The sequence below is a fragment of the Rhinolophus sinicus genome, linkage group LG11 (genome assembly GCF_036562045.2).
Source record: "Rhinolophus sinicus isolate RSC01 linkage group LG11, ASM3656204v1, whole genome shotgun sequence".
Classification (NCBI taxonomy): domain Eukaryota; kingdom Metazoa; phylum Chordata; class Mammalia; order Chiroptera; family Rhinolophidae; genus Rhinolophus; species Rhinolophus sinicus.
Genome location: NC_133760.1, coordinates 691,837 through 713,576, shown reverse-complemented (window position 1 = coordinate 713,576; position 21,740 = coordinate 691,837). Strand labels below are relative to the sequence as shown.

The 21,740-nt window shown below is 54.8% G+C and overlaps 3 protein-coding genes across 5 annotated transcripts; 1 reads left to right on the top strand and 2 right to left on the bottom strand.

Annotated features, from left to right (window-relative positions):
• Positions 1-8: 8 nt before the first annotated feature.
• Positions 9-13,520, bottom strand: PRPF31 (pre-mRNA processing factor 31). The gene is made up of 14 exons (XM_019715925.2): positions 13,377-13,520; positions 10,842-11,026; positions 10,682-10,742; positions 8,544-8,627; positions 7,859-7,956; positions 6,779-6,885; positions 5,806-5,975; positions 4,075-4,232; positions 3,379-3,468; positions 1,689-1,816; positions 1,519-1,591; positions 787-915; positions 593-691; positions 9-442 (listed from the first exon to the last, which is right to left on the bottom strand). Exons 2-14 carry the CDS (start codon positions 11,016-11,018, stop codon positions 317-319), a joined length of 1,500 nt encoding a protein of 499 aa, XP_019571484.1. The 5' UTR covers positions 11,019-11,026; positions 13,377-13,520; the 3' UTR covers positions 9-316.
• Positions 13,434-18,959, top strand: TFPT (TCF3 fusion partner). Of its 3 annotated transcripts, none has more exons than XM_074315961.1 (6): positions 13,434-13,564; positions 14,303-14,561; positions 16,387-16,457; positions 18,042-18,111; positions 18,192-18,410; positions 18,802-18,959. In XM_074315961.1, the coding sequence occupies exons 1-6, from the start codon at positions 13,440-13,442 to the stop codon at positions 18,919-18,921; spliced, it is 864 nt and encodes a 287-aa protein (XP_074172062.1). In that variant the 5' UTR covers positions 13,434-13,439; the 3' UTR covers positions 18,922-18,959. The 3 variants fall into 3 exon arrangements, with proteins under 3 accessions (XP_074172062.1, XP_019571486.1, XP_019571487.1); XM_019715927.2 differs by having other exon boundaries at positions 13,528-13,949; XM_019715928.2 differs by lacking the exon at positions 13,434-13,564 and adding an exon at positions 14,048-14,176.
• Positions 18,960-19,008: 49 nt separating this feature from the next.
• On the bottom strand, positions 19,009-21,612 carry NDUFA3 (NADH:ubiquinone oxidoreductase subunit A3). Its single transcript, XM_019715929.2, has 4 exons — positions 21,456-21,612; positions 21,166-21,240; positions 19,655-19,732; positions 19,009-19,162 (listed from the first exon to the last, which is right to left on the bottom strand). The coding sequence occupies exons 1-4, from the start codon at positions 21,553-21,555 to the stop codon at positions 19,071-19,073; spliced, it is 345 nt and encodes a 114-aa protein (XP_019571488.1). The 5' UTR covers positions 21,556-21,612; the 3' UTR covers positions 19,009-19,070.
• Between the last annotated feature and the right edge of the window lie 128 nt (positions 21,613-21,740).

Genomic DNA, 21,740 nt, shown 5'->3' with positions numbered 1-21,740 from the left:
CATCCAGGTATCTGACAGTCACTTCCAGGGACAGAGCCTGGAAATGTGCTTTTAATTGCAGTTTTCCCAACAGTGTCTCCTCTCCCAGTTAAAATAAAGATGAGGTGTGGTGAAGACTGGCTCTGCCCCCCTGGAATGGGGCAGCAGTCTTGGTGCTGGGGGCTGGGCCTCCCTCCGTACCTCCCTGAACAGTCTGGGCGCCTGCCAGTGGTGGGGTGGCTTTCCCTGCAGGAACCTCCCAGCCGTGACCCCGACCCCTTCAGACTCGCGGGGCCTCTGTGTCCCTTCAGTGGGCAGCCACCCAGGGCACTGCCCCTCAGGTGGACATGATGCCACTCTTCTCGCTCTTGACCTTAAGGAACTCAGCCATGCTGGAGAAATATTTCTGATTGGCCTCGGCCACCTTCTTCTCGGCTGCCTGTGGGTTTACAATCTCCAGGCCCTAGGCAGGAAAGGGAGACAAGACAATGGGGATGGGGAGACGACCAGGCCCCTGACAACAACCCCCCCACCCCGTGTGAACAGGCAAAGCAGCAGAAGCCCAGGAAGGGAAGGGGCTTTCCTGACCCTAGTAGGCAGGCCAGGCAGGTACCTGGAGCGGGGTGAAGGCCACGCTGGAGGCAGTCCCTGAGGAGCGGTCTCGGATGGTAGACTTCCCGCCATATACTACACTCTGCTTCTGCAGCGTCCGCTGTGGGGGGAGGGGAGGGAAGGGGAAGTCCCAGCTGTGACAGGGCTGTTCCACGCTTGTCCACCTCACCCCAACCCACCCAGACCTGGCCATACCTGCAGTGTCTTGGAGATCCTGGCTTTGGTGGCCTCGTTCACCTGTGTCTGCCGCACGCGCCCGCTGCCCGACTTGCCCAGGTGGCCCAGACTGAAGCCCAGGTCCTCCTGGTAGGCGTCCTCTTCGATCTGGGGGAGGGGAAGGCATTCTGGAGTCAGTCACCCCGTTATCAACTCAGCCAGTCCTGTAGGCACCTGTTCAGGCACCTTCTGGGCCCCAAGTGCAGTGAGCTTTGCTGAGGCCCTCGGTGACAGTGGGGGCCCACAAGAGGATTACTGCTCCCCCAGCTGACAGGTGAGAGGGGTTGTGTGTGTGTGATATCAAGAACTAGAACAGATTTCACTGATGAAATGGCATCTGAGCTGGTTCTTGTGGGACCAGGAAGGTGTTTGAATAATGAGACTGGTAGGGGCGCGGTGTGGGGAAAGGCATGTCAGGCAGGGCGTGGGAAGGGACGAGCTGGGCAGGCGAGCTGGGCAGGCCTGCTGTGCCTAGACGAGGAAGCCTCAGGGCGAAGGCCTGGTGCTGAGGGTTGTGTAGATCCCTTTGGGGCTGGATGGATGGGGCAGGGAAGAGACTAGCCCAGCCCAGTAAATAGGGAGGATGCTGGGGTGGTGCCCGGGTCTGAGGGGGGCAGGGCCACAGGATGGGGAGGGAAGAATGCAGCAGGGGGCAGGGCTAGGTGGGGAGGGGACCCTGGGATCCCACAGTGATGGTCATTGGGGTCTGACCTCCCCAAAGCTCATGCGGTTGGCCTGCTTCCGGATCTCGGTCAGCCCCAGCCGCTCCTTCATCTTGCGGTACCTGGGACAGGGGCACCCGGAAGTCAGGTGGGTCAGTGCAAGCCACCTCCCTTCCTGCCTGCCCTCCCCACCACACCCGCAGGTCCCCAGGGCCCCACCTGCGGCCACCTCTCTTCTTGCGCTGCCCATCGAGGGGTGCAGGCAGTGGCTTCACCTGCTTCACAGGCGGGGGCTCCTGCCACTTGTCGAACTTGCGCTCAATCTCATCCTTGAGTTCGTAGCCAACCTGGGGGAGTGCAGGGGGCAGGCTGCTGCAGCTGCTCTGTGCAGCTGAGTCGGGCCTGCCCTGTCCCTCGGCCCATCCATCTGCGGAGCGTCCCTCCTTCGCAGTGCCTACCCTGGGGCCCACCCTGTACCTGGCCCCGAGGATCTCGAGGATCTCGGCAGCTGTTGGCTCTCCAGGGTTAAGCTCCACCCACGACCCTGGGACTCCTGGACCCCTCTGAAGGTTGCACCCACAAACAGCTGTCGCCTTGACACCCAGATATGATCAGCCTCTCAAACACAGAACTCCTGCCCACCCCACCTCCTCCACAAGTGGGGACACCCGGGAGTCGGTCAGCCTACACTCCACTGTTTCACCCCGCAAATCCCATGAGGTTCTTCTTCAAGAAAGACCCCAAATCAGCCCCTTCTCAGCACCTCCGCTGAAGCCGAGCTCCCCATCAGGCACAAAAGCCCATGGTCTGCCCTTCCCGCCAGCCTCCTCTCCCAGGCTCACCGAGCTCCAGCCTCAGGGCCTTTGCACTGCCCACTCCCTCTTTTCCCAGTATCCAGGTGACTCGTTTGCTAACTTTACTCAGGTCTACGTGAAACCCTCCCCTCCTAGAGAAGCCCTCCTTGAGGCCAGCCTCCCTTGTCACCCAATGCCCTTTATTTCTCTACTTAGCATTTACTTAGCACCACTGGACACACCACAGCTTTACCTGCTACTGCCCCCCAACCAGAATATCAATACCACACAGGCAGGGTTTTGTCTGTGCCGTTCACCCTGACTCCCCAGCCTCTAGACCAGTGGTGAGAGAGACTGAAGCCCTGAACACTGTGCCAGGCGGATGCCTGGACTACAATACACAGCGAGAAAACGTCTCTCCTGTCACAGAGCAAGTCTGCCACGGAACAGGTCTCCTAAGTAATTACCGCATGACAGCAGTGCTGGCAGAGGGGACAGAGCCCAGTGCAGCAGGTAATATAATGTCCCCCCCACCCCCAAGATGTCCACGTTCGAATCCCTGGTTACTGTGAACATGTCACGTAACAAAACAAAAGGGACTGTGCAGGTGTGTCCGGTTAAGGATCTTGAGATGAGGACAGTATTAGACTACCTACCAGTGTGGGCCCAAGGTCATCACCAGGCCCTTAAAGGAGTTGTATGTGAGGACAGAGGCAGAGGCGGGAAACGCTGTGCTGCTGGCTCTGAAGACAAGGGAGGGGCCATGAGGCAAGGGATGCAGGTGGCCCTTAGAAGCTGGAAAAGGCCTGGGATGGACCCTCTCCTTGAGACTCCAGTAGGAATGGACTCTGCTGACACCTTGATTTTAACCCAGGGAGGCCCACTTTGGATTCTGGCCTATGGGACTGTGTGATCATAAACCCATGTTGCTTTAAGCCATTGCATTCGTGGTCCTTTGTTAGAGCAATACCAACAGGAAACAATACACCAGGGGGAGGGAAAGCTGACCTGGGCGGGGAGCCACAGACGGACACGCCCACCTGCCTGCCAGGATGGGGTTCATGTGCCGTGAGCCCCCTGACAGAGCACAGATCCATGTGCACAGACACCCTTACCTTCCCCTCTGTGCTCTCGTGGAAACTGTCCACACGGGCTGCCAGTGTGCACTTGGCAGCCACCAGCCGGGCCGCTTTCCGCCGGAGATCCTGGAAGAATGGAAAAGGGAGGCTGAGTTAAAGCAAGGAATCAATGAGATCACTGAATTCCCAAAGCTTGAGCCAACACAGGCTCAATTTCTGCCTGTCAGCGTTTCAACCTTATGCCACGTATCACTGTAATACGTGTGATGGTGACAAAGTATCATCGAAGTTCCCTACTTTTAAGGAACTTAACCCTGTTTGCACAGACAACAGACAGCTTAATGGAATTGCTACAGATAGATTATCAAATACCAAAAAGATAGTTTGTTATGACTAAAATAGAAAACATGCAGTATGGCACTAAAAACCATGTTATGCGCCATGAAAGGGAGGTGGCCTGTGTTTTGGGAAACAGCAAGATGGTACATGTAAAACCCGTAGCCACAAGTGTCACTTAATAATAAAAATACTAGTTAGCAGCAGCTGTGTGGAGTGAAGAATTAGCCTGGCTCTAAGGGGTGTTGCCTTGGCCAGACGTAACCTTGCGATTTAGGGTGAGTTCTTTGGGTTACAGGGCGTCGGTCAACTTGTTCTTAGACCCGTGTGACCCTGTCCCCCAGGTTCCTGAGCACTGTTGTCAGTTGTGACTGATGGGGACCTGCTGAGGCTCACCGGGGGCAGGGACTGCACAATGTCGCTGTGGTAGATGTAGCCGGTGTGGGGCAGCACAGAGGTGGACGAGAAGCCTGACAGCGTCTTGCGCTGGGCGCCCAGTAACATGATGTTGCAGGCGGGCATCTTGGAGAGGTTGGTCAGGCCGCCGGCCACCCCTGCAGCAGGAGGGAGGGTGGGAGAGGGGTCAGAAGAGGCAGGGGCATTTGTCTGGGGGCTCACCGTGTGCACGCCTTTCCTTGAGTGTCTGGTTGGATCCCATGGTGGCCCTGCCAGGGAGGGCCTGTCGCATTTGAGGGGGGGAGTTGGAGGAGGCTCAGAGAGGTCAAGCAACTTTTCTGAGGGTGCACAGTGAGCAAATGGCCCAACAGGAACCCGACCCCAGAGTTGGGCCACAGGGCCTCGGTGTGCATCACTGGGGGTCCCCACGAGCTCGTTTGCAGGTGCGGGGAGGGGAAGTGGGCTGTCGGGAAATACTCCTACCTCTGATGGGGTCTGTGAGCCAGGCCAATGCTGGGTGTTTTTAAGGATTAGGGAAACTGTCTCACCAACCAAATGAATCCTTAAAACAAGCCTCCAGCACAAGTGTGGTAACCTGTGCAGGAGCAGAAGGAGGACCCCCACAGACGCTCATTGCAATACCTAGAACCTGCACTCTGGTGCCTTTTCGGGCCAGAGAGACTTGGCAGACACAACTAAACTAATGACCTCAAGATGGGCAATTATCCTGGAGGATCCAGGCTCAATGTACCCACAGGGTCCTTATGAAAGTGGGAGAGAAAGGCTGTAGCAGAGTCAGAGGTACAACAGAGGAGACTGAAGATGGATGAAGGGGCCACGAGGCAAGGGACGCGAGAAGCTGGAAAACACAGGGAAAGGATTCCTCCCTGACCCTCCAGAAAGGAACACAGCTGTGCCCACACCCTGACCTTAGCCCAGCGAGGCCTGCAGAGGACTCATGACATCCAGAACCAGGAGATAATAAACCGTGCTGTTTAAGCTGCTTGGTTTGTGGCCACTTGTTACAGCAGCTGTAGGAACCTAGCACACCACTGGGGAAACTGAGGCACATGTGGCCACCTGTCCAAGGATGTGAGGTCAATGAAGGGGAAGCAGGACCCACACTCGAGTTTATCTGCCCTGAAACCACTGCTTCCTTCTACCCTGTGACTGCACACACCTGCCTCCAGACCCCCAAACTTCCTGTGTTGGAGACCTCACCCCACCAGTGCCTCAGAATAGGACCCTATCTGGAGATGGAGCCTTTAAACACGTGATAAGGTGACACAACATCATAGTATGGGCCCAGTCCCATCTGACTGGTGTCCTTAGAAGAGGAGTTAGGACACAGACACACATAGAGGGACGACCATGTGAGGACACAGGGACAAGATGGCCATCTGCATGCGAAGGACAGAGGCCTCAGGAGAAACCTGCCCTGCCGACGACTTGATCTCAGACTTCCAGCCTACGGGACAAGGGACAGTAAGTCTGGGTTGTTGAAGCCGCCCGTCTGCAGTCTTTGTGACAGCCGGAGCTAACTAACACCTGCTGTACCAAACTCCCCAGCAGGTGTTTCTCAGTTGAAGGGGCCAGGAGCCCGAGGGCTGAGCACTGACACTGCAGTGAGCTCCCAAGGAGGAGGGGACCCGCCCTCAGTCCCAACACACGGCCAGGACCAGCACCTCCTCTTGTGAAGAACACTGAGGCCCTGTGCCCGGCCTAGCTCACCCATGATCTTGGCGGCTGTGGATGCCCCAACGATGATGGACAGGTTGGGTGCGATGAAGGACATGCGTGACTCCACGTACTCGTAGATGCGGTGCTTGCAGGCACTCAGCTCCAGTGCCATGTCACAGGCCTCCTCCAGCCGCTCCAGCTCCTCCTCTGACAGCTGCTGTCTGCGAGGTGGAGAGAACATGTGGCTGGGAAGGACTGGGCCTCTCCTGGCTCCCCTGCCTGACTGGTGTGGGAGCCCCTGTCCTCCCAGCTGTGTGTTCACACACGCACGTGTGCAGTTTCAGGACAACTGCCCCTCAGCAGTGGCAAGCTAGGGGCTTGCTTGTTCTCCGACTGGAGAGCTTGGTGCCTGCCTGAGGCCGCGTCATCACCTCCTCCAGAAAGCCATCAGACCCACTCTGGTAGGCACCCCGCCCCTGCACCCAACATTTGCCCTCTGGCCTTTGACCTGTGCGTGCACCTGCATTCTCCCAGACAGGAGCGCCGAGGACGGGGCCACCTCTACTTTGCTGAGTTCTGTAACCCTGTCCTCAGCACAGTACTCGGCTCTCTGTCATCATCTGTTCGGTGAACAAGATGACAGCCTGCAGGAGGTCTCCATCCCACAGGACTCTGCTCGGGGGTTTCAAGACCGTTCCTTCCTTCTCTTAGGCATGGCACAGATGCCGATGAGGGAGCCCAAACAAAGTCCCTGCTGTCACTTCTGATTACAGGTTCACCCTCTGCCTCAACCCCCAAGACTCTAGGCTCCTGGAGGGGGAGGCTGGCTCCTCACTGACAGGGGACCCCAGAGCCCAGCACGGAGCCTGGCTTGCCGGAGCCACTCGTTAAACACGTGTGGAATTGAAATGAACTGTCCTCATGAGACTGACAACTGTGCCACTGGGACCGCAAGAACACCGCCTCCTGTTAGCTGGGGCTGAGGCAGGCTGTAGTCCTTCTCCCTGCTCGGTACGGTACGTACCCCTGGGTGGTGGAGGCAGTCACACTGACGACCATGATGGTGGCGTTTGTCAGGATCTGCTGCAGGTTCTCATTGTTCTTGCACTTGTCCAGGCTGTTACCCAGCTCCTGTGGTGAGAAGGCCATGGGGGGGCCACGGGGGACACGTACACTCAGGCGGGCTCTAGACCTTTTCTTGTTTCTGCACCCGCCAGGGTCTCTTCTGGGGACACTAGGCAAACTGGGGTCTTGTACATAGGGTAATTCTCCTGCCCCTACCAGCTCTGAGAATGGCACTGCTCAAAGCAGAAGCACCATCTGCCCTGCGCTGGCTGATCGAGAAACAGACCGGAGCAACTGACCACCCAGGGATGAGCGCTGCCTAACCGGCCTGCTGCTCGGCTGACTCAGAGTGTAAATCCAACCCCACCTCCTCCTGCATGGACGTCCCCAGCCGCTGCCCTTACCTCGTGGACGCACACAGGAGTTTCCTTGCTGGTTTCCCTGCCTTCACTTGCGCCTGACCCTCCCAGGCTTAGGGGTCATATGTGATCTGACCTCTTCAGCTGCGCCTCACCACTTCTAATTTTTCATTCCCTGAACCCGCCAGGGCTTGTTACTGTCTCGGGGTCTTGGCACTTAACACTTCTTCCCCTGAATCTCTGCCTGGCTGCCCCTTCATCAGCCTTCAGATTCCAACCACAGCTGGACAAGTGCTGGCGGGGCAGTGGGGCACCCCTCAGCTCCCTCCCTTCTTTCTGGGCCTCTGCAAGCTCCACCCCTCTATCTGGGGAAGGAGCCGTGAGAACATCCTTTCCAGGCACCATACCCCCCATGCTGGGCAGCTGACAGCAGCTAGGCCATGGGTCACCCCTCTCCAGCACCTCCACACCTGAGACGGCAAGGGAGGCAGCTGGGACCTCCACCATCACTCATCTAGTTTATTCACCTGCTCCTTGGTCCCATCCATCTCAGGCCAAAAGCTGAGCGAGGGGAGCCTCTGCCCTAGGCCGGGGGTCAAAAGTGGGACTCTGCCTCCCCTTCACACTGGTGGGATCGAGGAGCCTGTTCTCCCTGAGGGCCCCCCCTCCCCCCCACTCACCTTGACTGTACGGATGTAATCCAGCGCGTTGGGGACCAGTGACTCCAGTTCGGGGAACCGCTTTGAGTACTTATCCCGGATGAACTTATGGATGATGTCTGAGGTGGACAAAGATGGGAGTCTGATGAGGGGACAGGCAGACTCTGGTGGCTGTCCCCCACATCCAGGTCCCCTTCTTCCCTTAGTAACCACACCCCCGAGTCCCAGCTGGGCACACGGACACCCAGCGCAAAGGCTGCATTTCCTGGCTCCCTCACTGCTGGATGAGTTCTGATCTACAAGTGATATGTGCAACTTCCAGGTCACCCCCATAAAAAAGAAAATTGTGCCCTCCTCTCCCCCATTTTGCTGGTGGGGATGTGGAGGTGATGGCTGGAGGTGGGCAGTCACCTTGTGCCATGAAACAGGAGGCTGATTAACAAGATGCAAAGAGAGTGGGCCCCAGAGGCTTTTACATCAGGGCACCAGCCTGGACTGCTCACCTGGACTTTCACAGGAGAGGAAAATACACTTCCTTGCTATTTAAGCCACTGTCAGAGCAGCTGAACCTGGACTCAGGCTAATAGAAGGGGTTTGAGGGCAGGACCCTGAGAAAGGCCAGGGGAAAAGGCGGCCGGGAATGCTGCCTGTGCCTCCCTCGGGGATACCAGGCAGGGTCATCTCTGCTTGCCCCTCCCTTACTCACTCAGCTCGTTCTCGATCTCCACGGTCAGATTGTTGGCATCCACAATGACCCGGTATTCAGGGGCCGCCTCCACTGGTCCCATCACTGAGGGTGAAAAACAGCCTGGTGGGCTATGCTCCCCAGCAGCCACCCCTCCTGGGCCCGTTGGCTGGGGGAGACTGCCAATATGGCTGGACAGGAGTAGGGGGGGCTGAAGCGTCAACTGAGGGAGGGTACATGTGTCTGCAAACCTCCTGTCTCTCTCCCTCCAGGCCAATCTAGACTTGACCCCATCTCACCCTAGAACTAAACCCTCCCAGGAAGGAGCGTAGGCCCGCACCCGCTCCCAGGGCTCCCCACGTCCCTGGGGCTAACGGCCAAACTCCCCAGGCTGACGTCCAAGGCCTTGCAAGGAGAAGGACTGTGTCTGTTTCCTGTGGCTGTACGCCCCCCCACTCCATGCCCAAAATGGTACCTGGAGTCGCCCCACGGACATCAACCCACTGACCAACTCCGCGGTCTGGCCTCACCTTCCAGCCCCATCCTCTCCTCACCACCCTGTTCTTATCACATTCTAGCCATAAGGGACGGATGACAGTGTCCTGACACTCAGGGCTGCTTCACTCCTCTGGGCCTCTGCACATGCTGTTCCCTCTCTCTGTTATGTCCCTTCCTAATATCTGCTGCTGGAAAACTCTCTTTGGGCTTTAATAATCACCAAAGATATTAATAATGGTGACAATGATAGTATTACCAAGAGCCATAGTCAGAGCGGCTGACATTGTTCTAACTTATTTTATCCACACCATCCAGGGAGGTAGGTGTTAAATTAAGAAACGGAGAGACAAGGCCTGATGTCACAGAGCCAGCAGGTGGCAGACCTGATATCTGACTCCAGAGCCCGTGTTCTCAACCCTGACATGCAAACGCCTCCATGTCCTTAAGACTCAGAAGGCGCCAAAGAACCCTTCCCTCGCCTCTCGCCTCTCGGGAGGGTCAGATGTCTCCTCTGCTCTCGCAGCACTCCTGCCACACCCATTAGACACGATTACCACCTGCTTTGGAGATGTTTCATGTCCACCTTCCCACCAGACACCGGGTGTGATGGGGTCTGACTTAATCCCTGAGCCTGTCCCAACATAAGAAATGTCATTTTTATGGCTCCCCATGGCTCTCTGGATCAAGAAGTTCCCAGCCTGGCATTGGAAACCCCACAGGATCTGGAACCTTCTTCAGCCTCCCCCATATCTGAGGCTCTGCACGCACAGCTCTCTTTCCCTGGGCACATGTGCCCCCACCGTTGGCCTGGTGTGCATATTCGTGCTTCAACATCCAATCCACGTATCAGTTCTTCCCTGACCCGAGGCAGGGTCAGCCAGCCACTCTTGCGCCTCTAGTATCCCCAGCTCCATCCCTCCCATCAGGCACCGCCCACCAATAACTGTCTGGGACCTGGCCTGTCTGCTCCACCTAGCCCCAGAGTACCTCAAAAATGTTCAAGAAAGGCAGGAAAGAGTGCGTATCCCCAAACTCTGCTCTGACTATACCACCCCGGTGCCCGACAACCTCCTGTAGCTTCCTGCTGCCACCAAATTCCATGAGAGCCCCACCCTGACAAGAAGAATGGGGGTGTAACAGGATCACCCTCTGAGAGCTGGTCTGAGTGGTCAAGCGATAACCCAGCGCTCCCCAAAGTTGGCAGTGAGAGGAGGTTGTAAGTGATGCTTTAATAATCGTGTATGTTTATGGTTCCTTCTTATTTACCAAATGATACCAGTTTCCTATTTACAGTAGCGATAACTTTCCTCCTGAGCTAAATTTAAGGGAAAAAGTACATTGATTTACAGAAAACGTGAAGTAGGTAAGATGAGAGGTTTATTGATGGCAAAACCCCTGTAACTGGTCATGTGATGCACCTAAGTCTAGGAAACCTAGTGAAAAGTCCTGGGTGAGCACTGAGCACAGAGCAAGAGCTATAGAGTGTCAGCTGTAATGTAACATCTTTTTAGGGGAGAAGGGGGCTGGGTTGGGATGGAAGAGAAGAAGAGGGCACAGAAAAAGGCTGAGAGGGAGACAGAGTCACAAACAGCATAAAGAGCCCAGGCACTGGCTGCAGAGCAGGGTGGGTAAGTGAGGGCGAGTGGGCGGGGAGACGGTACCTTCTGAAGCGTTGGCTTGCTTGCTGATGTACTCCTCAATCTTCATCATGATCTCAGCAAACTGTCGGGGCCGGAGAGGAGAGTCACCACCCAGGACTGTTCAAGAAGAGCCACTGCCCAGCCCAGCCCTCTTGGGAGCTTCCGTTTACTGCCCACTCACCATCTTGCTATCCCACAGCTTGGCGATGCTTTTAACTGAATCTCCGGAAAGGTCCAGCTGCGTCTCCTCCTGCACGTCCTCAATCGCTGGCTCCTCTTCTTCTTCCCCATAGCTTCCTCCTTCCTCCTCTTCTGCCGCCTCTTCAAGGTCAGCCAGGAGCTCGTCTGCCAGAGACATCCTGAGGCCTGTGGGGGAGGGAGGGGAAGCAGGGTTCCCCCTCATTGCTGGGAGGGGCTTCCCCTGCAAAAGGCCCTGGGCTTTCCTCATCAACCCACTGGCACGCAAGCGCCACAAGGACAGCTGTTTTCATTTGTTGTTCTGCAGCTTCCTAACTGTGCCTGGCACATAGTAGATGCTCGATAAACATCTCCTGAATTAATCGCTGAACAAACCTCCCAGAACCTAGATGAAAACCAGCCATAACTCATACCAACTACCCTCTCACTTGTCCAGCTCATGTCACTGGACAAGACACAGCACACCCTACATGCCACCACCTCGCTAAGGCTTAAAAGACACATCTCCCCTTGATTAGATGCAACCTCTCATTTGTTTTCCCTATAACAGAGCCTGCCCCCACCCCCAATTTTGGGGCCCCAAATGGGTGACAGATTTCCTAAACTACTGATCTCCTCAGCCATCAGGGCAACCAGACCGGCCTCATATGTCTAGAGTCCCCAGGCTGATCACCTCTGGCCATGAGCAGTCTCACCTACCCCGAGGGCTGTAAAAATATCAGTGTTTTCTGGGAGCCCCACAGGAGAAAAGTGCTTCCTCCACAAAGTACAATCCCCATCACTCTGTCCTCCTTTTTTTTAATAAGCATTATTTTCTTCTTTCTGTCCCTCTCCTCTCTGCACAAATCAAATCCCCTTCTTCATTCCCTCCCCTTCCACATCACCCTCCTCTAAAGGATACAAACAGAGGCCGCAAACTTCAATGCTCATAGGCTAAATGGGTGAAAAGGTGAGTGAGGCAGGCTGAGGGCTGGGCAATCAGGAGTGGAGCCTGGAGAATCAGAGGATTGCTGCTTGTGTCTCCGTCTCCCTCTCAGGCTTTTCTATTCCCTCTTATCATAAAGAATAAGAACCCTCTTATTCTCTCCCTCCCAAGCCCCGTGTACAGGCGAGGTCGTGCTCAGCGGTAGACATGCCTTGCCAGTGGGAATGTGGGTTCCATGTTGCCAGGTTTTCTAATATTTTTTCAAGAGGAGTAAGAAATTCAGAATCTTTTCATGGAATCTCCCAGTTTGAAGTTTGTTTTTATCATTTAAATGGGTAATTTAAATTAAGAACAAACCAAACAAACCACCACGGCATGGGCTAGACCAAACAGGAGATTGCAGGACAGGTTTGGCCCTTGGCATGCCGGTGTGAGACCCCTGGGTGTCCGGCTCTATGAGATCAGTCTCCCCTCATATCCTCCTCTCTTCCTAAGACACAATGTCCCCTTTACACCCACTGCTCTGTATAAGACACCATTTTTCCTTGTAAATGCCCTTTATCACCTCACATATGCCTTTCTCTAAAACTCCCCTTACTCACTTTCTCTAAGAGGAACTCTTCCTTTCTTTAAAGAACATGCCCTCTCTCCCCATATATGACTCAAGTGTCTTCATGTCCTCTTTTCTCTGTTCCCCCACCAAACTGTAAGCAGACCCAGGGACCATATCTGTCTGCTCACTGCTATATCCCCACTGTCTAGCAAAATGTCTAGCACATACTAAGCACTCAAGAAGTACTTGGTAAATGAACGAACAACTTTATTTATTCCTTATACCACCACATTATGGTCTCCTTTCTCCAGGTCTCTGAATATATTATTTTTTCATTCCTCAGGTGGGGGCATAAACATTATTTCTTGCACTGCAGATCTTCTCTGACTGTCAAACTAGATCCTATTACATACCTACGCGCCTCTGAGTTGGCCTCAACACTTAAGATCCTCTAAATTTCTAACAGTTTGTTTAATGCCCATCTTCCCCCCTAAGCCAAACTTTCTGTGAGAACAGGGACTGTGCCAGCTTTATTCATTGTTTCCTGGCCTGCGTGCCCAGCACAACACCGGGCACGGAGGAGGTTCAATGACCTCGCTTCATTCCAGCCAACCTCTGCCACTATCCCCTTCGCCCCCAAGTCCTCCTCACATTTCCTTAGCCTACCAACCTATTCCCTTCACTTTTTGGCGGCTCAGCCCCTCCTCAGCCTTCAGTTCTCATCTTATATACCAGCTCCCTGATCCACGCACCCCACTCTTGGTGACACACCCGCGCGCCCTGTGGGTAGCCCACGGCGCTTCACGCTCTTGTGATGATCTAAGTAATTACTTGATTAAGCCTGTGTCCCCAAGCAAAACGTTCTAAGAGGGCAGAGAACATTATTGCTCTTGCCTTATCCCCAGAGCCCTACAACTGCAAAAGCACAGGAGACCTTTGGGTCATCAGTCTAGTAAGGCCTGCCTTTGTCCTTGCACAGGCCATCCTCCCAGACACAGGGATCCAACCTCCCGCCCTCCCCTCGTCTCCATCACACTCACCACTTCCCCCCTCGCACGACGGTTCCTAGTAAATTAGCTTCCAACACAGGTCGACGCTCACTGATGACGCCGCACCCTCGAGACGCTGTGGAGGCGAAGCTGCGCCCAGATTGGCCTCCGCTCCAGGTTATTCAGGACCGCGTTTGGAACAACAACTTTATTAGCACCTGCCGCTACACGGAGAAGGGGTGAGCAGGCGCGGGGAGAGGGGACTCAACCGGCTCACAACCCGTCGAGGACTGAGCCTGCTAAACGGAGAATTGCCGTAGTTGGACGACAGGATGCCGAGACAAAAATAAAGACGAGGTCAACTCAGACGATTGGTGGCGACGTTAGACGACAAAGCAAGGCCTTTCAGCTGAGACTCGGGGTGGAGGTTGAAGGGAGCGAGGCCGGAAATAAGCAACTACAACTCCCGGGAGGCGTAGCGGCGGCCTCCCGGATGCTTGGCCGTGAAGTCTGATGGGACGGGTAGTTTTGCGAACGACTTAGCCCAAAGGTTTGCGAGGTTGAAAGCTCTCAGGCCCGGGACGCCGGGAGCGGGGGAGATATGGAACTGGAGCAGAGAGAGGGGTAAGCGGTTTTGGGGAAAGTTGCCAATCCCAAAAGTCATTGCGGCTGCATAATATACAACCATCCGCGCTTTACCCTGAGGGCTGATGGGGATTGTAGTTCATGCAACTGTTTTGGCTTAGAACTTTTTAGGGACTGGGGTCTGTACTCGAGCATCCTGCGGGAGGAAGCTAGAGATCTAGAGGTTGGAGGCCTGGGGCCTTGAACTTCCCTGGATCCTCGGGGAGGTAGAGTCTGGGGGCTTGGACTCCTGGATCTGGGGGAGGAGGGGCTGGGGACCCGGACTCGCGGGTCTGAGGGAGGAGGGACTGGGGGCAGAGGGGTGAGGCTCCCTAATCTCCCCAACCCTACAGGACCATGGCAGCCGTGGGCTTTGAAGAGTTCTCAGCGCCGCCAGGGTCGGAGCTGGCGCTGCCTCCGCTGTTTGGTGGTCACATCTTGGAGAGCGAGCTTGAAACAGAAGTGGAGTTCGTGTCCGGGGGTCTGGGCGGCTCGGGGCTCCGGGAGCGAGACGAAGAGGAAGAGGCAGCCCGGGGCCGGCGGCGGCGCCAGCGGGAACTAAATCGCAGGAAGTATCAGGCGCTAGGTCGGCGCTGCCGGGAGATCGAGCAGGTAGGTGAGTGCGGATTCCCCTGTTGTGGGGTCCCCTAGCCTAAATTTCCACCCCCTCACAGTCTGTGCCTGTTCATATGCCCAGGCTTGTTTAGTTGAAGGAATCATTTATTCATTCATTATTCATTTATTCCGCACCTGTTAAGCCTCAGGCCCTGCAAGGCACCTGGAGAGCTGTCTTGTCTAGGAGCTTCCCGAACAGCCCAGATCAGCTCCCTGATACCTCACAGGTGCCTCTCCTACTCCCCACCCATTACAGGTCAAAGACTAAGCTCTTCAGGTCTCCCATGACTCTGCCATCAGTCACTCCTCACTCCTATCCATTCTGCCTCTTGAATCTCCCTGGATCCTTCTCCCCTCCATCAGGTTCTCTCTACTGAACCACTGCACTCCTTGGTGAGAATAAGGATGGAGCAGTAGGCAGGGCCGGGCCACATCTTGAAAGGCCATGAACACCAGGACATGAAATCTGGATTTTTTGTGTGTGCTGAGGGGGAGCTAATGAAAGGTTTCACACAGGGCAGGGACCTGGATCAGGTCTGGCTATTTGAACAACTCTGAACTTGGTTGTGTTCGTTTGCTAGGGCTGCTGTAACTGAGCAGCACAAACAGGGTGGCTAAGTAACAACAAATGCACTGTCTCACAGTCCTGGAGGCGGGAAGCCCGAGATCAGGGTGTCCGCGGCATTGGTCCTCCTGAGGGCGATGAGGGAGAATCTGCTGCACACATGCTTCTCTCCCAACCTCTGGTGGTCTGCTGGCAACCTTTGCTGTTCCGTGCCTGTGTCCCATTTTCCTCTTTTTATAAGGACACCAGTCATGTTGGATTAGGGCCCACCCTCATGACCTCATTTAACTTGATTCCCTCTGTGAAGACCCTATGTCCAAATAAGGTCACATTCTGAGGTCCTGGGGGTTCGGACCCAACACACCTTTTTGGGGGGACACCATTCAACCCCTAACAGTGGTGCTGGGGATTCTGGAAGGGGGAGGCTGGTGTAGTGGTTGTCAGGAGTCCGGGAGATGGAGAGGAGGGGGAGAGTTAGAGAACTAAGGAAGTGATGCTTGAGACGAGTCTTAAGATGAGTAGGAGCGTCAGGGTATGAGCGGTGTCTGGTTGGACGGGATGTTGGAGGGCCTGAGGCGAAATGGCTTTGAAGGCCAGGCTGAGGGCTGTGGGCACAGTGGGGGTGCTTTGAGCAGGGTTGGCTCCAGGTGTTATAGTTCCCAGAACCCGCACCAAAACTGAACCTCCACAGGGCCTGTGGCCACAGCTCCACTCCTCAGTCCTCCCAGCGTAGGAAACATTGACAGTTACCAAGATGTTCTTAGCAGCGCTATTTGTAACTTAGTTTATATATGTATATGTGTGTATATGTATGGAAGTAGATAATATGAAGGTAAACCAAATCCAATGCTATTTAGGCCAGATACTGTGTGTCTGTTACTAGATGGCTTTTGCTCCCCTCCACCCCCCATCCTTCAGCTCACCCCAGACTCTTCTCTCGTCTCTTCCTCTAGTGGGTGAGACAAGACAGCACACTGAGTATGGGGATGGGATATAAAGCAATGAGTGTCATGAGGAAAATGGAGCTGATGGGACTGGATGGTGGGTGGCGTCCTGGCTTGGGAGCCATGCAGAAGGGTGTCACCATTTAGTGGGAGGTCTGGGTGCACTCCCTGGAATCAGACAGGAGGTACAGCCCCTTATGGACCATGAGATGGTCTTTTGTCCCGCACCCTGGTTGACAGCAAGGGCTCCACTCACTGTCTGTTGGGGGTATGAGCAGGGTCCAGCTGAGTTGTGCCCTCTCACGTCCTGCAGGTGAACGAGAGGGTCCTGAACAGGCTCCATCAGGTACAGAGGATAACACGGAGACTGCAGCAAGAGCGCAGGTAACCCCTTGCATGCCCGCTCTGGGCCCGTGTGCCCTTCTCCCAAATCTTGTTTCCACCGCCTCTGCCATTTCTCCACCACCTTCCCCGTCTGCTAGGCTGTCAGAAGGAGGCAGGGCCAGAAAGGGTGGGGCCTGAGGCCAGCAGGGACCAGGAGTGGAATTGGGTCTTTCTGGAAAGAGTTGGTTCTGGTTCTGGGGGGAGCGGGTGTACTCCCTTTGCATGGGACATGCAGCAAATGAAGCACGAATCTTAGAGTCACAGACTTTCTTGCACTGTTTTCCTGTATGACTCTGAGCAAGCGACATCCCCTCTCTTAGCCCTAAGGGTAACACCAAAGTTGCAAAGCTGCTGAGGAGTAAACGGGAGCTCTCAGGATGAGCTCAGCTCAGTGCCTCAGCTCAGGTCACCATGACCAGGAGGGGGTGTGAGCTCTGGGGCTAGTCTCCCCAGGATCTGATGCTGATGCTGCCTCTCACTATGTCCCCATCATGGCAAAATGGGGAGAACAGGCCTTATGCTGAAGGGCTCCACGTGATGTACTTAGAATGATCAAATCGTAGAGACAGACAAGAGACTGGTGGTTGCTGGGGCAGGGGAATGGGGAGTTATTTAATGGGACAAAGGTTCACTTTGGAAAGATACGAAAGTTCTGTAGATGGATGGTGGTAATGGCTGCACAACAGTGTGAATGTACTTAATACCACTGAACTGTGCACTTAACAATGGTTAAATCAGTAAATATTATGATATGTATATATTACCACAAGCAAAAAATGAATAAAATGAAATGTAAGACAGGCCACATCACTCCTCTGCTCAAATCCCTGCAGGGGTCACACCTGATTCAGAGTAAGTTAACGTTCCTACACCAACCAACCAGGCCCTATGTCAGATGGCCCATCACACCCGTCTCCTCAGCCTACAAGCGCTGGCCTCAGGGCCTTTGCACTTGCTGTTCCTTCTGCCAAGAACTTCCTGCCACTCTCTCACCTTCCCAGTGAGGCCTTCCCTACCATCCTTTTTAAGTTCCAATCAGGTACTATCCATCTTCTTTCCTACTTTTTGACCTATTAGGACTTTCTGATTTGCTGGCTCACCAGTAGCATTCAATCTGTTAGAGCTTAAAACAAAAATCCAAAAAGCTTTTAGAAGCAGGGACAGAGACAGAGAAGATGTCATCAAATCAATAAGAGGTGAGGGCTCCTGGAGTGCTTTGCACACATCTCTCTCAACTTTTAGTTACTAATCAAGGTAATAACTTACATTTGAACATTTACTGAGGCAATATCCCACTGAGAGCTTTAGAGAGATCTAGTTGCAGTGTCACTCAGTCAGCTCAGTTGGGGTTCATCACCTGTTGACAAACAGAAAACTGAGGTGCATAGGTCACCTCGTCTTGCCCAAAGTCCCACTGGCTGGTCAAGTGCTTGGCACCTGGGTCTCTCAGACCCTGGAGCTTGGAACCTACTGGGTCGAGGACACCTAGGCTTCAAAAGGAGTCAGAGCTGGGCTGTCGAGTGCTCCTTTCCTGGACCTCCAGATCAAAGTGTCCCCTGGCAGCTTCTCTCCCTCTGGGCGCAGGTTCCTCATGAGAGTGCTGGACTCCTATGGCGATGACTACCGCGCCAGCCAGTTCACTATTGTGCTGGAGGTGAGCATGGAGTCTCCGGGGGGCTGGGTGAGTGGGGAGCCCAGGACACAGCCTTCACCTGCCTCATGTCTCCCTACCAGGACGAGGGCAGCCAGGGCACAGATGCCCCCACCCCAGGCAATACTGAGAATGAGCCTCCAGAGAAAGAGGGGCTGTCCCCACCCAGAAGGACACCTGCACTCCCAGAACCCAGCAGCCCAGCCCCCGGCGAGGGGCCCAGTGGGCGCAAAAGGCGGCGAGCGCCCCGGGAAGGACGCCGAGCAGGAGCTGTGCTGACTGCAGAACTGGCCCCTGTGCAGGTGGGAGAGTCCTGGAGCCCACAGGCTGGGGAGAGGTGGGCTTCACAGCAGGCGGGGGGCAGGCTAGGAAAGCTGGAGAAAGGCGGTAAAGCAGGAAGGGTTGGAGGAGGTTGGGTTGGGCAGGGAAGGAGAAAGTTGGAAAACGCCAGTAAGGCTTGGGTGGAAAGGAGGACGGAAGACCTGGAGGAGCTGTGGGGAGGAGAAGGAAAGATGGGAGATGATGGGTAGAAGAGATGTGGGTAAAATGAGAAGCTGGAGACCCGTGGACCTGGGGTCTCTGGGACACTCGCTGAGACGCACACTGGAGGCTGTCTGGCCTGGGAAAGCAGGAACGGGGCCGAGGGCCTTCTCTAATCCCAGGCCTACTCACACCTCGCTCTTCTCTCCCCAGATTAAGGTCGAGGAAGACTTTGGCTTCGAAACGGACGAGGCCCTGGACTCGGGTTGGGTTTCTCGGGGGCCAGACAAACTACTGCCCTACCCCACCCTAGCCAGCCCTCCCTTTGACTGACCCCCCCCCTCAATAAACTGACCCCACATTTGCCTTGACCACTGTCTGCTGCTCCCACCGCTAATCACACACACCCTCAGACTCGGGTTGGTTTTCACATTTTTATTGGGGGCCACGGCTGGGGGCCTCCTCCCTGTCAGTGGAGCTGCTCACAGTTTCTTCAACCACTCCAGACTTGGGCCTTGGGGGTCCTGGGGGTGACTGGGTATGTCGGGCATGTTCCCATCATCCCGGACAGGCACTGTGGGACAGGAGGGGGCCACTGAGACCAGCACATCTCCAGGGACCCGCAGAGAAGCACTCGTCTGTCAGTTACATTCAAAGAGGGAAATGGGACCCCAGGGGAGAGATAAGCCAGGAGAGTAAGAGTCAGAGATGCAGACCTAGAGACTTGGGAAACCAAAGAGAGGTTGATGCAGAAAAGAGACTCTGAGAAAAAGATCCAACAGAGATAAGGAAACAGGACAGAGACCTGGAGAGTTCGAGACCCAGAAAGTCAAAAATCCAGAAAGCAACAGAGATGGGAACCCAGAAAGGGAATGAAATCTGGAACCACAACAGAAATAGTGCAAAAAATGAACAGAAAGTGAATTTCACAGCATGTGAATTACATCTCCCCCCAAAAATCCAGACGGCCCTGCAGAATCTCAGATCCCTGCTGAGGAAAGACCTGCCCACCATTACCCTTCCCAGCATCACAGGCCCTGTTGGTCCTGCCCTGGCCCCCACTCACCTGGGTAGTTGTAGGGTGTGACCTGGTTGATCCTGGCAGCGTACTTGGTGTAGGGGCTGAGAGGGGGCAGAATTATAGCTGTGGAGAGAAACAGGTGAGGACCAGGGAAGGCTGGCTGGGGGGGCCGGGGGGAAGGTGAGCAGAAGCTGAACCTTGGCAAAGTGAGGGGATCAAGTGCATGGGGGAGGGAAGCAGGAGGTACAGCACCTCCAGGAGGCCCCTTGACACACTAGGACCCGCATTTGTCAGAAGGGTTTGTAACTTTTTGGAGGTAGGGCTCGAGCCAAGCACTTTCAGATATGTGGGACCTAGAGGGCACAGAGGAGGGAAGAAGTGTGGGTGGCATGGAGCATACTGGAGGGTATGTCTTGGGAATGTAACAAATGGTTACAAACTGAGGGAAAGGGTTGTACAAGGAACAATCTGAGAAATTACAGTCCATCCATGGTGGGAGCCAGGAGACCAGGGGTGTGGGGTAGGGCACATAAAGGAATGTTCTAAGCTGGCAGTGTCTGATAGAAATATGAGTCACACAGGTACTTTTACATTTTCTAATAGCCATGTCACAGTTAAAACATACAAATTAATTTTTAAAATATATTTAACCTGGCATATCCCAAACATTTCAACATACCAACATGACAAAAACTAAAGTATTTAATTTTTTTAGCATATTAAAATCTGAAATCTGGTGTGTACTTTACATGAGTGTAACATGTACCACCTCAATTCATACTGGCCCCATTTCAAGTGCTCAGTGGCCAATGTGGCCCGTGGTTGCCGTATGGGACAACTGTGTTCTAAGAACCTTACTAACAATTGTCACCCCAATAAACTTTAATAAAAATAAACAAAAACTTAACATGTGCCCTGCCCGATCAGCGGTATTGACAAGACCTGGGAACTTGTTACAAATGCATCATTCCAGGCTCCAGCCCTACTGAATCAGAGCCTGCATTTTAACAAGACACCACCCCCCCCCCCACACACACACACACACACACACGCCCACCCCAATGCACATTCAAATATGCGTAATCCTGTTCTAAAGCCGTTTTCAATAAAGGCGGCACACTTAGAATCACTGGGGGATTTTCACAAGATACAAATTCCTCGGTCACAACCTCCCCCCCACCCAACTCAACTAATCTGGTGGGGAGTGATGGTGAAAGGGGGTAGGAATCGGACATTATCATTATTCTTATGGCTCAGGTGTTTTCAACGCACAGCCGGGGTGCAGAACCTCTCCTTGTGGGATTATGGACCTCTTGGGTGGGTATGTATGGGGTGGGGTGGGATGGTGAAGGGGTCATAATATTAAGAATGGAGGTAGGCAAGGGCACGTCGTGGGGGTGGATACACACTGGTGGGTACACAGAATGTTGAGGGTAGCGAGGAGGCATTGGGGGTATGGGACAGACCGCTAATGGGGGGCAATGGTAACTCTGAGGCGGGTGGAGGAGGTAAGGCTGGGAAGTCGGTTGGGGTGATGCACTTTCGCGCTCACGCACCGAGGCCCCCGATGGTGAAGGATGCGACCAGCACCGGTTCCTTGGCCCAGGCATTCTTGAAGAAGGCAGCGAATCCTGGAGGGGTGAGCCGGGATGGTCACCTCTGCAGGGGATGTCCCCGCTGACCTCTAACCACCTCGCGCCACCCTTGCCCTGGAGGAACTCTCTCGTGACTTCTGCATCTCCCTCCGGCCCCGACCCCACCGCCTCCCCTGGGGTTCCGCCGCGCCCTACACCCGCACCGCCCGGGATTCCGCCCGGCTCATCGCGCCTGCGGCGACCTCACTTACTCCCGGCCATCTTGGTCTCGGCGACAGCCGTAGCGACAGGGGCGCGGGGCACCCTGGGTATTGTGGTCCCTGCGCGCGAGGCGCCGCTGAGTCCGCTCATGCGCACTGGTTCAGAACAGTGGTCCAAGGCGGCGGCGAGCACTCTGGAAGTTGTGGTCTGTGCACGAGAGTCTCCGTTGAGTCCGCGCGTGCGCACTGGCGCAGAACAGAAGTCGGAGGTGGCTGCGGGAAAGGAGGCAGCGCTCCAGGTTCCAAGTGCAAGCCTGTCTTGGCATCCCTGCCTTC